Source organism: Puccinia triticina, chromosome 14A (genome assembly GCF_026914185.1).
Source record: "Puccinia triticina chromosome 14A, complete sequence".
In the NCBI taxonomy this organism is placed as follows: domain Eukaryota; kingdom Fungi; phylum Basidiomycota; class Pucciniomycetes; order Pucciniales; family Pucciniaceae; genus Puccinia; species Puccinia triticina.
This window is the reverse complement of record NC_070571.1, coordinates 5,022,193-5,036,847: the sequence shown is the minus strand read 5'-3', so window position 1 is coordinate 5,036,847 and position 14,655 is coordinate 5,022,193. Positions and strand designations below refer to the sequence as shown.

General features: G+C 44.5%; 3 protein-coding genes across 3 annotated transcripts; 1 reads left to right on the top strand and 2 right to left on the bottom strand.

The window, feature by feature from the left end:
- Positions 1-80: 80 nt before the first annotated feature.
- On the top strand, positions 81-1,053 carry PtA15_14A460 (uncharacterized protein; the record flags this gene model as incomplete). The annotated part of the gene is made up of 3 exons (XM_053163179.1): positions 81-87; positions 166-240; positions 335-1,053. The coding sequence occupies 3 exons, from the start codon at positions 81-83 to the stop codon at positions 1,051-1,053; spliced, it is 801 nt and encodes a 266-aa protein (XP_053027131.1).
- A 6,221-nt stretch (positions 1,054-7,274) lies between these two features.
- PtA15_14A459 (uncharacterized protein) lies at positions 7,275-8,578 on the bottom strand (the record flags this gene model as incomplete). Its single annotated transcript, XM_053163177.1, has 3 exons — positions 7,275-8,035; positions 8,115-8,192; positions 8,257-8,578. The coding sequence occupies 3 exons, from the start codon at positions 8,576-8,578 to the stop codon at positions 7,275-7,277; spliced, it is 1,161 nt and encodes a 386-aa protein (XP_053027130.1).
- Positions 8,579-11,122: 2,544 nt separating this feature from the next.
- PtA15_14A458 (uncharacterized protein) lies at positions 11,123-13,997 on the bottom strand (the record flags this gene model as incomplete). The annotated part of the gene is made up of 5 exons (XM_053163176.1): positions 11,123-13,154; positions 13,216-13,314; positions 13,379-13,464; positions 13,544-13,669; positions 13,896-13,997. The coding sequence occupies 5 exons, from the start codon at positions 13,995-13,997 to the stop codon at positions 11,123-11,125; spliced, it is 2,445 nt and encodes an 814-aa protein (XP_053027129.1).
- Positions 13,998-14,655: the final 658 nt, after the last annotated feature.

Here is a 14,655-nt window from a genome sequence, read left to right as displayed (position 1 = left end):
ATGGTCTTCCTCGACCGGCTCTGGATGCCTCTATCGTCCCTTCAAGATATCCATACCCAGCCAGCCATCACGTGGGACGGATGAGTCGTAAGTTGAAACCTGCCATCCTCTTAACACTACGACAACTGAAAAACAAAACAAAACAAATCACTTCACCTTTTGCAGCTCCGAGCAAAACAAGGGTCTTGATCTTGCCACCGGATGGAAGCGGGGTCTCACGTGGGAATCCACGACGTCGGAGTCAGTTGGCGTGAATGATCCGTTCCAATTGTTGATCAGCTAAGGAAATGCTAACTCATGAGTAATTTGAATGACCATCATTATTCCTCAACAGCAGTCGACAAACAGGTCGACACCGGGAAATGTAATACAGGGACTAAGGCTAAAGCAAAAAAATTAATCAGAGTGGCAAATCTCCTTCAAAAGCATCCGTCCCATCGAAGTTACTTTTCAGCTTCGGGTACAATATTGATACCTTTTCTCAAAAACGCAAGATTAGAGTTCCAAGCAAGACTGGCCACGATACCTCAAACTTTTGGTAGCCTCAATTATCATGCGATCACTCCCTTAGAAAAAGCTGTTCACCCCAGTTTGCCATACGGCTGTTATAGGCATGACAATGGGATCGGACAACTAAGAGTCTTAAAACACAACTCCAATCCACAGCTAGATGAAGTGTTAGGTTTGCATTACAGGAACTTGATCCTCTTCATGCACAAGCTCTATGAAGAAGCCTTGGAGAACTTGAGAATACCTTTAGTGGACCAAGTAGAACATCAACAAAAAATGCTAAATTGGCTGGATGGAGAAATATTTGATCAAGCTAGAGGTTATCCAATTTTAGGAATCATCACAGCGCCATTCCCAATTCGGGATGAGGATTTTCAGGAAAAAAATATCCGACCAGCTCAAGTACACCTACTAAGATTCTTTTCCCAAGATGAGGATGCTCTTGGCCTCCTACCGGACACAGCCACCAAGCTAATCACAGAATTTAGACGCGAAAGTGAGTGGGAAGCAGACTCTAATGTCGTGTCTGAAACTTGTTGCTGATATTTTAGAGTGTTTTCTCTTGGTGCGTCATCTGATCTTTCCTCCAATTGAAACTTGAAGCACCGGATCCAAAATCATATCAAGAATTTCCTCCATCTCAAATAAAAAGTTATGAAGCACCCCAAGAAACCATATTGATTCTTTTGAGGCAATTGCCACCCCAAGCTTACCATCAAAGTCTTGGCAAGCTGATGAATCCAAATAGTGACATAGTTGAACCTATCCTCTTGGATTTTAAAGAGCAAAGTGATAGATTTGAAACTCCAACTGGTGGGATGAAACACTCTCATCCAAAATTACAGATTGCCATATATGAATCCACACACTTGCAAAATGCCCAACAGTCTCAGCCACTCAGAATTCTGAAGAAAAGCACCTCATTGCCATTTAAGGAAGAAGAATTATTGGCACGTGTGAATCATTTGTTGAAAGATTTGGATGGATTTCACCAAATGGTCATCCAGAAATTACCAAATTGGGCTAACACAAGAGAAACACCAGAGAAAAGAAGGAAAGATTTGTTGCATTGGTTGGTTCAGATGATGATTAAACCAATTGACAGTCTACCAGTTCATGGACTGGTTCAAACAAAACCAAATTGCTTACCGTGGGCCAACATGCTTGCTGAAGAATCTGTCCACCTATTTGGACCAGTTCAAAGGAAGTTGATTGAACACTTCTCAAAGGATGGGAAAAATCTTCATGTTATGCCAGGGCATCTTGTTTCATTTCTAGCTACTTGGTATATGCACCACCATCCAGATGAATTGGAACTTTTGATCACACTTCTCAAGGAACAATTTCACACTTGAATTCTTGATTCAATTATTTCCCTTGAATAATCTAATATATTTTTCTTTCTTTGAAAATTACAATTCAGATTTAGTCCCTGCCAGATTATGGGAACTTCCTAGTGGGCAAGCCAGGCAGGATAAATTCTCTCAGGGATCCTGATCAGCAATTTCCCCAATATTTAGTCTTCTTCCTCATGAGGAAAGAGGCACAAAGAACTTGATTAAAAAGGCATCATTTGGACAACATTTTTATGTGTTTTCAGCTCTGGTATGTTGTGTAACACCAAGTTGATGGTATTTTTGTTTGGTGACACTATAGTTACAAGATTAATCAGAAGTCCAACTTGATGCTGCACAGTGGAGGGACTAGCACCCTTGAGTAATTAAGGGGATGTGGCAATGCCCCAAGCCTGCACTTTTTCTCCTCAAGGCTTAAGGAAACTGCTTGGATCTAGATTACAGGTGTTATAACAATCACCTGTATCTAGCAAAATTACTCAAAGGCAAAGCTGAAGTGGAAGGAAGAGGAAGTTTAGGGGTTGTTAAAAACCCACTCACTTTTATTTTAAGGTTGGTGGGTTTGTATGGTAATCTCTGAGCAGGGAAAGATCCACTGCTTTAAGTATTACATACTAGAGTTCAAAGGTGTCTTTTCTGCCCACCTGTTCTCTCTATATCTCAATATTTAATTGAATTTAAAAAATCAAGAGTATCACCTCCCCAATAGTTGGAGAACAGTTGGAGTGTTATACCTTCTCAGATCAAGGCTGCAGGTTTGAACAGTTTTTAGTACAGTAGAAATATTTTTGCCCATGTTCAAGAATTTGCCGGCTATCCTGTACAACTTCACATATGGATTATGAGTATAATTAAAATCCTGTAACTTGTGTATTGTTTTAACATCCACTTTATCTCTTGTGATCTGGTTTGAACAGTCTCCAAGTGCACCCTCTTTTTGATGTTCTGCTTCCTCCAATCCTTTGTCACAAATATTTGAGTGAAACTTGCAGCATGATCTCCTGAAGGTTGGATTGGTCCAATTTGATGACAGGCCTCCTTGGATTGTAAAAACTGGTGCTCCGGAAATTTTTGCAGCTTGGTTTCTCAGGGTAAATCCCAATGATTTAAAGGATAGTATGTTATTGTATGTAATAAACTTTTGAAAAAATTTATAATCTACAAAGAACATTCAAATAACGTGAGCTACAGGAATAAATTAAATCAACAACAATTCCCTTACCTGCGAGTGCCTGTCAATAGCTTCTGGAGAAATGGTGGAAATTCTGGAGCAGAGTACAACTTGACCTTTCCATTTTGGCAACACATATAAAATTCTTGTTTGTTTCCCTTAGCCTCTGAAAGACATTTTTCTTCAGGCCAGTGCAGGGATCCATAGTAGATATAAGCCATCCGACATTCTTCCAATAAATTCTTACCTTCAGGGAGACATTGAGCTAAGATAGATTATTTGGTGTTGTTGGAGGCATTAATGCAAGCTGGTCCAATGAATGCCATTGGGCCCAGTACCATAGAATTGATAGTTGAGGTATTAAGACAGAAACACCCTGCTTTTGCAAGAGTAAATGAAGTGTACTATAGTGCATGGATCTCAGGTGGATGGGGCTATGGCTTGCATTCATAATATTGTGAAGTTCCTCATCATTTACACCCCTGCATAAAGACACATTTTTCAAGTAACTCTGAGGTCAAACAAAAATCATCTGTGCAGCCTTATTGATAAAGAGGTCTTGGATTTCATCTTTATCCAAATACAGTGCATATTGAACAATGTGAAAAGATAATTTCAAGAGATGTGAGGGTTGAACCCACAACCTTGAATACAGAAGGAATCAAAACCCCAACCTCAAATTTCATGAGTGATGCTCTAACCATTGACACTGCCCGCAAGCAGCTTAGCAGGTGACAAAATCTGGATTTTGTCGCGCTGATGTTTTGCCAGCAACACAGTGAGCTAAGTACTACTGAATAATGATGGGTATGGACTGACAACTGAACACACAATGTGATGAACAGAGGTATTATAACATGGCATTGTGGTACCTGATTGATCCAAATCTGAAAATAAGCTGAGCCAATACTGGTCCAAAGCTGAGCATTGGCTGGGCCATGGATAGTCCTAATCTGAGTCTAAGCTGAGCCATGACTGGACTAAAGCTGAGAATCAGCTGGTCCTGGACTGGTTCAAAGCTGAGCATGAGCTGGAAACCAAAGCTGAGCATGAGCTGGAAACCAAAGCTGAGCATGAGCTGGGAGTCAAAGCTGAGTATCAGCTGACCAGAAATGAGGATTAGTGGTGCCCAGATAAAACCGAGGATCTCCTGTGGAAATTCTGAAAGGTAAGTAGATGGGGGAAGATGTGTTTAGATGGTGTTTAGATGGTGGGTAGATAGTGGGTAGATGGTGGGTAGCCCACTGGAGCTGGCATTATGTCACTTGTCATCAAGTGACTATTTTTTTTCCTGGTGTATAGTGTAGACAAAGCAAGAAGATGAAGAAATATTACACCAAAGGAATAGGGATCAAACCCAAAGATGGTGTCATGTTGCTCCACTAATGTGAGTACCCCCTGCATTTACATTTAGTTCAGCAGTTGGATACAGCAAGGGATGGTGTGATGGAAACTGGAAGCATTGGTATATACACTCAAGAGGTTATAGTTTGTGGGTGGAGAAATTGGTCCTTCAAAAACAAGCCAAGAGAAAGGCTCCGGGCCAGATTCCATGGGGGCTGTGGTGAAGGTGTTCATGCAAATGTCATATTGAGGCTGAATATCTTCCCCATGGTGTGGTGAGCAAAAGTGGTCACTGCATAGAAATTTCAGGACCACTGCTGCTCCAAGATGTTTCCTTGGAAAAGCCGGGGGATCTGGGAAACTCTGCTTTGCTCCGCAAGTACGTGTAAGGGCGCAATGATCAAAGAGCCAGTAAATTAATGTATAAATAACCGCAAGACACATAGAAAAACCGCAGTAAACACCGTGAAATCCGCCGTAAAGTACACAAAAGACAACTCCATTGCAAGTAGTAACATCTCTGCCTTTGGGAATCCGTACCATAGTAAAAAGAAAGAAGTAAGAATCCTTAAAGAAAAGAAAGAATGATCAGATGATGGATGGATGGATGGGGGAAAAAATTCCCCCCCCCCCCCCCCCTTTGGACAAAAAAGAGAAATAAACCATCCTCCTTTGCCCACCATCTGCCAAGCCCCGCTCCCACAATCACGCACTTCATCCGCCCACTCCGCTCTCACACGGATCTTCTGTCAACATTGCCACACAACATTGCCCACCGTTGGACTTCTCTCACCTTAGCTTCCTCGCCCCTGTCTAGCCTTCAATGCCGGGATCCCACACGCCGCCTCCGCCCCAGCTACGACTGCTGACGTAGCCCGCTTTGGCTGCCACGGCTTCCCCCAGTCACAGCCTATACTATCCAGTCCGCGCCGGCCTGCTTAAGTCAAGTCCAGCTCCGCCGCGCCGTGGACATAGCCCCGCGCTCCACCTTGTGGACACATTCCGCATTGTGCCGCTCTGCGCCAGCCTTGCAGAATCCGCAGCCCACAACCTCTGCAAACCCGTGTGGAAACTTTGGGTCCCCGGCCTGGTTTTAGCATCACAATGGATTACCCAGGGAACTGTGTGAGTAATTTTGAACATGTTGTTAGCCCCTTATAAGGGTCATGTGGACCTTAACTGGTGACAATATGGAACTGGGAGCAGAAGGGAAAAGGTTGGATCCTTTGAATGTTTTATTTCCAAACTGTGATTCTTTGTCAGGAAAGATTGGAATCTCTATCAGTAAGTACAACTCATATCAAAGAGAAAGAGAAGAGGACAAGAAACAGAGATCACCTAGTCAGGAGAGAGTGGAATCTCTCTACCAAACTAGGAAAGAAGGGGGAAGACTCAATTTTGCCTTGCAGAGGGATTATGTAATCCTGTGACTCCTTCTTTGAAAACCTGCTGAAGGCAGGGGCTTTACAATCAGTTTTTTCAATTTTTTTTGTGCAGCTTGGACTGCCAAAAAGCTTTGCTTTTCTTACCTGATTTGGAAGCTGGTTTGGATCCCCGCATATTTCTTATTTTCTGAGATCAATACTTTTCACCTAGGTGTGAATTCTCACACCATTATCCTTGGCGGGAAACCACCACCTGCTGGCCAAGCAGTTTTCCATCTTCTACATAAGCTATTTTCTGCACCAACATGCCTGTGTGGGAACTCCTTTGGGATCCAATACATAGCTGAGGGTGATGCTCATGATCAAGTACATAGCTATGGAGAATTCTTCAACTCCAGAATTACTTAGTTTATATACAACCCAGCATAGTGATGCAATCACCAATATTGTTCCAAAGCTCCAGGCCGTATCTTGCACAGAGTTACTATCAATCTCCAGCTGTCTTCAGTAAACCTCACTCTACAAACTGGGGGAGCACTACACACAGAGGCAAAAGTTTGCCACTGGTGCCAATATTTCAGTCCCCATAATCCTTCCTGAAAATTACACAGAGATTTGTCCAGATCTAACTTGTGAGGATTGAGTGGGCACGTGGGGCATGTGCAACTTTTGAGGAATGAAAGATTCTACAAGATGATTTGAAGTAAATACATGATGAATTAGATGAAGAAATCAAGTGTGAAATTTTTCCTTGGCAAGTTTGATCACATGTTCCAATTCATCTGGACGATGGTGCATATACCAAGTAGCTAAAAATAAAACAAGGTGCTTTGAATTAGCATGAAGTTTCTTTTTGTCCCTTGAGAAGTGTTTGATCAGCTTCAATTGAACTGGTCCAAATAGGTTGACAGAGTCTTCCTCAGAGATATTATCCCAAGGTAAGTGATTTGGTTTTGTTGGAAAAAGTCCATGAACTGGTAGACTGTCAATTGGTTTGATCATCCTCTGAACCAACCATTCCAACAAATCTTTCCTTCTGGTTTCATTTTTTTCTCTTGTGTTGATAAAAGTTGGTAAGCATCTAATGATCATCTCATGAAAGCTATCCAAATCTATCAACAAATGCTTCATAAGGATTGAGAGCTCTGCTTCCCGAAATAGCAATGAGTCGCTTTCCTTCAGAATTCTGAGTGGCTGAGACTGTTGGGTACTTTGTAGCTGCGTTGAATAGTATATGGCAACGGGTAATTTGGGATGAGTGTATTTAAAACCCCCTATTGCAGCTGGGAATCTATCAATTTGTTGTTCGAAATTCCAGATGATAGATTCAACTATCTTCTTTTGTGGATCCTGCACGTTACGAAACACTTGATGGGAAAGCTCGGGTGGGAATGCCTTCAAAAGGGTTGATAAGATTTCTTGGGGGGGTTTAAAATTATAGAATTGGAATGGAGTCAATCCTTGAGACGATATTGGATCCGGTGCTATGGTTGCCAATTGGAAGAAAGATCAGGTCAAGCACCAGGAGAAAAGGCCCCAAAATATCAGCAAAACGTTTGAGAGAAAATGGTAGATTCTGCTTTCCGGTTGCTCACTTTTGCGTCGGAATTCTGTAATTAGCTCGCAGGCTGTGGGGTGTAGGAGGTCAAGAGCATTTTCATCTTGGGAGAAGAATCTCAGTAGATGTACTTGAGCTGGTCGGATTGTATTTTCGGAAAGACTTTCCTGCCAAATCGGGAACGGCGCTTCAATAAACCCTAAAATTGGATATCGTTTCCTTCGCGCAAAGATTTCTTCATCCAGCCAATTTAGCATTCCAATCTGGTGTTTGACTTGGGCGGCTAGAGGTATTCCCAAGTCATTCAAGGCATTTTCATAGAGCTTGTGCATGAAGAGGATTAAGTTCCTGTAATGCAAACTTAATATTCGATCTCTCTGCACATTGGAGTCGTGTTTTAAGACTCTTAGTAGTTCAATGCCATTTTGTAGCTTATACCTGGCGTACGGCAAGCTGGGATGGGTGGTTCTGTCTAAGCGGACGATCGTGCTATGAGGTAGGCCATCGAAATCCACCGTGGTCAATGCTTCATCGAATTCTCGTCTTCGATCGTTGAGAAAAGGTATCATGATTTTACCAGATGGTGAAATGTAGCTTCGATGGGACGGCTCGGGTTGATACTGTTGAAGGAGCTCTGCCACTTCGATTAATGTTCGGGCTCTAGTCTTAGACCATCGGACATTGTTTATGATGGCGGACAGTTTGTCGCCCGCTGTTGCGAAACATAGATCAGTCATGCAAATCTTTCTCAGCTGATCAACAGTTGACCCAGATATTTCACGCCAACTGACTCTGACGGCGTGGAGTCCCACGTAAGTGTCCGATTCCGATGTCATCCGGTGCCACGCGGATCCTTGGGTTGCTGGAGGCTGCAAAAGATGAAGTGATTTTTTAGATGTCGCAGTGTTAAGAGGGTGACCAGTTTGAACCCACCACTGATCCGACCCACTTGATGGCTGGATGGGTATGGTTGCCTTGAAGGGCCAATAGAGACAGCCAGTTTCGCCTGAGGGAGGTCCTGTAAGAATGGACCTGAAGTGAATTCGGATTCTAGAATTGGAAACCTGTGCGTCGGTTCCTCCCCCATGAATTCGCCGGGTCCTGACGAGGCGGCGAGTAGGTCTGTAGTGGTATAAGGGATCTCTGATCGGAGGGTGTTCGGGTTTTCTGGAGATGTGGCCAAGACTGCTAGGTTCGACCACAAGACGAGAAGGTATACGGAAAGGTGGCGATCACGGAGCTGAAGGGGATACATTTTCGAGAGGGTGATATCACGTGTCGATGTTTCAGCAAGCAGTCCATCCACAAATATTTTCTATCAGACGGGCGGAACTTTGAAGAGAGAACACCAAAAGCAATCCCAACGGTAGATCAATACCAGTTCTTGCTTAGTTCTGTTTCAGGCTCTTCCAGTCTTCCCAAGACTTCCCGTCCAATCGGTATTGGAGGACTTCCTTGTACTTTACGCTACTGCCCGTCTAATCTGCATATGTACTAGTGATGAATACTGTACCGGAAGGGCAGTCCACTACCGTGACTGAAACTCCTACTTGTCTCACCTAAAAATTCTTGGAAAAGGTTTTTGGGGTGCCAGAAAACACAATGTTGAGCTTAAATGCTCAGACAAGACTGAAGAAACTAATCAAAATGATTCAGAATAGCTGAACTGGGTCTCTTGTTTTCTGGATTTTTAATGCTAGAGGTCAAGGCGGCTGCGCCGCTGCAATCTCAAAGAGTTAAGTTTTCTTTCTTTACAGCTCTGTAAAAGAAAGTGTCACAGAGAATCTATTTCATTTTTCTACTTATATGCAGCATGTCAGATAAAAACTTGGGCTTTCATATACAAATTCAAATGCTAGAAAGACAAACTTGCCTTGACCACTGGCATAGACATCCAAGCTGTGAGGCGCCATATGTCTTTTCAGACTCCAGGGCATAGCACGGTGGTATTCGACGCGTTTTTTGGGCCCCTCGAATACTGATTTGTTGAATATTTGAGTATTCGGAGATATTTGACGGAAAAACTTCCAAAGTACATTAAAAACACCAAAAAATTACATTTTTTGTGTTTTTGACTTTTTTTGGCCCATTTCTGGGCCATACAATTTTGAGGGGGTCATCCGTCAAACATATAATGGTGCCAAAGGTGCTTATAATATTGCCAGAGGCATATCTCATAATGGCGGACGCACTATTCAGAGTGCCGGACACACTTTTGATAGTGCCGGACGCACTTTTCATAGTGGTGGACACACTTTTCATAGTGGCGGACGCACTTTTCATAGTGGCAGACACACTTTTCATAGTGGCGGACTCACTATTCAGAGTGCCGGACACACTTTTGATAGTGCCGGATGCACTTTTGATAGTGCCGGATGCACTTTTGATAGTGCTGGACGTACTTTTGATAGTGCTGGATGCACTATTCATAGTGGTGGACACACTTTTCATAGTGGAGGACACACTTTTGATAGTGGCGGACTCACTATTCAGACTGCTGGATGCACTTTTGATAGTGCCAGACGCACTTTTCACAGTGACAGACGCAATTTTGATAGTGGTGGACTCACTATTCAGAGTGCTGGACACACTTTTGATAGTGGTGGACTCACTTTTCATAGTGGCAGACGCACTTTTCAAAGTGGCGGACGCACTTTGCATAGTGGCAGACATACCTTTTGTAGTGGCAGACACACCTTTTGTAGTGGCGGACGCACTTTTCAAAGTGCCAGAGGCAGATTTTATTTTTGTTGCACCAAAGGGGCTGGTACAGGGCCTGTGCAAACTCATCTGGGGCCTTTGGACCCCAGAGAAGCTTGCATTGGCCCTCTACGCGCCCCATTGAGCCATTATTCAAATTTTTTTGAATATTCAAGCTTAAATTTGCCCAGGCATTATTTGACTCAAATTGAATTCAAATACAAATACTCGAATCGGTTCGATTCAATGTGCTATGCCCTGTCAGACTCCTCCTGCTCCTTGTCCCTAGCCATCTGAACCTGGTGGAGCACTGCCCCCGCACCTTCCATACAAGCATTGTTGTGCAGGAACAAGACAAGTAAGTGGCTCAAATGTTTCCCAGGTACAGAAGCTACAATTCTGTCTATTCATTTTTCTTTTATCAGTTTTGGCTTGTTGTGAAGCAGATACTTCTTCTCCTGCTTGAAGTGAGAGATAACTCATAAGCCACTCCTATGTGGGGCTTGTAGACCCAATGGGAAATCCACCACTATACTTGTTATCTGGCACTCCGCATGCGCTCACAATAACAGAAAGTTGGCTCTTACATTGGTGCAGTAATGTAATGCACTGCCGTTACAAGTAATTATAAGAATAACGGTCAAGAAACCGTTGTGTTACTATTATTGGTAGCATGACTAGCCTTTGTTGTGTACATGTGTAAACTGTGTTTTCTGCTTGTAGTCTTCTGGTTCTGACAATCATTTTCATTTTCATTTGCTTTCCAACCTCCATCGCCACCAGCTTCCTCTTCATCCTTACCATCCTCCCCGCCGCATTCTTCTCTCCGTTGTCTCAAGTTCTCCTATTCTTTGTCTACATCATCGTCATCATCGTCCTCCTCCTCCTCCTTATCATCATCATCATCATCATCATCATCATCTTCATCAGCTTCATCGTCATCTTCTTTCCACTTATGTAGATCAAAGTGTTTGAACTTTTTTCGTGAGTAAAATTGCTTGATGATGCATTCGGAGAGCCTCGTGATCTCCACTCGGAGAAACCGACAATCCTTGTAATCTCCATGATCCATAACCGTCGAGCAAAATTTGGCTATGAGCTAGAGCCCATAATGCAAACGGTCGTCGACAAGGAGTTGAGGAGGATTGCCCTCTGAGGGGCAGGGGAGTTTATCGTAGATTGCCTGAAATGCTGCACACATTTCCCCATTTCTCGACGAGTAATAGCCGCCCGAATCAGGCTCGCCGTTAGACGAAATTTCGAAGGTCTCCAACAAACTCTTAGTTAATGAGTGATCTGATACGATTGCTTGACAGACTTCCGGGGATGCTTCAATAAGGCAGCAGAACACTCTAGCAGCTACAGAAGAAACTTCTACCTCTTCATCCTCGATTAAACTGATTAAATCTTGGAGCCTAGTTATATACGCAATATCGGTTTGATTTGAGTCAGCTGGCGACGGCGGCGCAAATCTCTTGAAGTAGGCTGGTTCGGCAATGAGGCTATCCATGAGTTCAAGAATTTCTTGAGAAAACTCAGATACTGTGAGTTGGTCCAATCGATCAAGAAGTTGAGAGCATCCAAGCACTTCGGCCTTTGCACTGTCAGATTGTATAACGCGAGGAATGGCTATGAGAGCCAGGTAAATCTGAAGGTTGGTCGAAGACGGATGTAGGAACAGAATGATGAGTGACTTGATCATTGATTGCTTAAGATTCTCGGTTGAACACCACAAGTTGGCCAACACTTGGATCATCTCAAGCTCGTGTGGATCGAGGACAAGACTGCTGAGAGTTGACATTGCGTTCGTCACGGAAGCTGGTGTGCCAGATGGCTGCTGTTGCGAGAGATAACTAGATAATTTGGGGGTGTTGATGATATCCATCACAATTTCTGCGCCCCCAGAGTTCGATACAAGGGTCGCGCAGTGGTTATATTCAACAAGGTTCAGCCACACTTTGGCAATAGTGGCTTTGAGTTGTGGACTTGCATCGTCAGTCTTCGAAAGCCAAGCCAAGGTTTGGATCAAGTTGGAATCACGTTCGAGTGTAGACCGGAGCCAAACCAACAGCTCCCTGTCATATTTTTCAGCTCTATATTCCTGCTCGGGTAGGTTGGAATGATAAACTTTCGCCGCTACTGTTATACGTTTTCTTCTGCGTTCCTGCTGCTTTCGAGCTTCATCATCAGCTGGAAATTCTTTTGTAAGCAACTTGAAAGATACAAGATGGAGGATGATGGTCGCTAGTCCAAAGGCTAAAGATCGAGAGGGCGTATACTTGATTTGGTCGGCCTCGTGATCCCGATCACTTCGTGTGAGAGATTTGGCAGTTTGGAAGAAAGCTTCGGACCTCTGTCTCAATGCTGCTCGGACGGATTCTTCCTCACTGAGAAGCGCCAGACTTTCAATGGCCGAGTCTGGAGGATTCTTGTTCCCCAAGAAGCTTATCATCAGAATGTCCAAAAGCTGATCAGATGAAGGTGGCGCCGCGGATTGGAGATCCGTTGATCTTCGCAATTTCAGTAACGCCAGAATCGCTCCACAACGGGCAGGAATAGAGACCGAGGTAGGACTGGTGCCTCGAGAGATCCCAGTTAACCGATCCAAACATTCGGGCCACTCTGATTGAATTTTTGCGCAGAGTGATTTGTGGTCTAGGCAACACGCAAGAAAGTCGGAAAAGAATTTGTTCAAATCGGCCTCTTCTGGTCGGCTCTGATTAAGCGCGGCAAGCTTAACGACCGAGTTGGCAAGACGCGAAAAAAAGCCTTCGGTTTGAACGAAGGGGAGTGCTTGGTCTTGAGAAATCGACCAGATAGCGGCAAGAGCAGTGAGGCCATTGCAAACCTCGAGAGCTTCGGTGGAATGCATGAGAGATTCTAGCGCGCTTTCAAACCAAGCCGTTCCGTGGCTTTCTTGGCGAGATAAGGCTAAACCTAGTGCCTTCAAAGCCTGGGCACGCACCGATCCGTTCGAGCAGGAGATATTGCTGAAGAGCACCTTGGTTGCTTCATCTGATGTCTTGATGGACGGGTCTTTGATGATCGAATGGATTACGTCTACGCTTGACGTCTCAGTGATATGTAGCTTACCCATCACGTCGCGCTCGTTTTGCTCTGGCGAGGCCGGGCTGAAAGCATATGATAGTTAGATTCGAAAATATTGATTCACAAAAGAATTGGTCAGCTTACCTGGTTGGGAGTTCACGCTTGTGACTGTTTTCCGACGGTGAATCGTTGGCAGAAAGGATGGATTCCGGCGATGATGAAGACGATTGACAAGCTGAAAAGCTGCCGAAGGACCAACACGTCACTTAGACTTAGAGCACCTAACGGCAAGCACAGTGAGACATACATGCTTGTTTTTAGATCAAGACCTGGTTTGGGGGAATGAGGGATAGGTATAAACGCAATGGTGGTGTAGTTCTGAAATGGGCGAGCCTAGAGTAGAGGAAGGATGCGGTCGATCTCATTTCAATCACCTGCCAAGGGTTCACATCAAGCATGCTCTGGTACTCACGCTTGTTCGAATGTCTTTAGATAATATGCAACAAATCGGTATCCGATGGTATGGTGAACGGGCAGCGGCTAGCTTCGTCGCCGTATACGGAGTTGAGACGTGGATCCCGGCGCGATCCGTGAATAACTTGACGGGTAAAACACCGAGCTTCACAACCCTCGCCTGCCGCGGGGCACGGCGCGAAGCGTCTCGCACGAGGTGCGTCCCGACTCCCGTCATCTCAAAGTCCCTCCGTCCGGCGTCCCGTCACTAACTCGTCAAAGTCCATCCGTCCGCTAAGTCCCTCCTGCGGAGCGCCCAAGTTCGGTCCCGTCAGTGAGGCAGAGACCCTGCGGGTCATTCGGCTCCTCACGGGGAGTAAAGTCTGGGAGCACTTTGAATCAGGAAGGCGCGACTCTCCTTCGACTTCAGCGGAGTGCTTGTCTACAGAGCCATTCGAGTCGTTGATAACCATTGTAATGCTTTCACATAAAACCTTGGGATTTTGACAACTTCGCACAGCATTTATGAATCTAATGACAAACGGCCAAAGCTCATATATAAACGCGCAACTTACCACTTGCAATATATACGCTGGCTGCGTCTTGGCCCCTCATCACTTCCTTACGCGCCCGGCTAGCTCAGATGGTAGAGCATTCGACTCTTATTGTAGGGTTTCTCAGACAGTCTGTATTTATCTGTGGCCATCGAATTGTCGTGGGTTCGAGCCCCACGTTGGGCGTCTTTTTAGTGCGCCCCCGGTGTGGAGAAAACATGTGAAAGAGAGGGGGCGCGGAAAACCCCAAAGAAGCCACCCCATGCAAATTGTGCTACAGTCTGCTTCCAGCTTTTGGATATGTGGGGAGTTTGGGTTTTTCCCAATTGGACCCAGTTTAGGGCCTGTACCATACAAAATCTGTTTTTCCCGCGCAAGGAAAACAGCTTTCTTTTTTTCACTATTCTGTTTATCAAGCAATAAAAACAGCTCTGCATAAACGTGTACCATAACCACAAGTTCCTTCACTGAGTTCCTTGCTGCAAGAATCTTCTCTGCTCGGACTATGTATGTACACACATACATAACACATATATTATGCAGTCTGAGGCCGACGGGGTTCCTCAACATCAGGCCG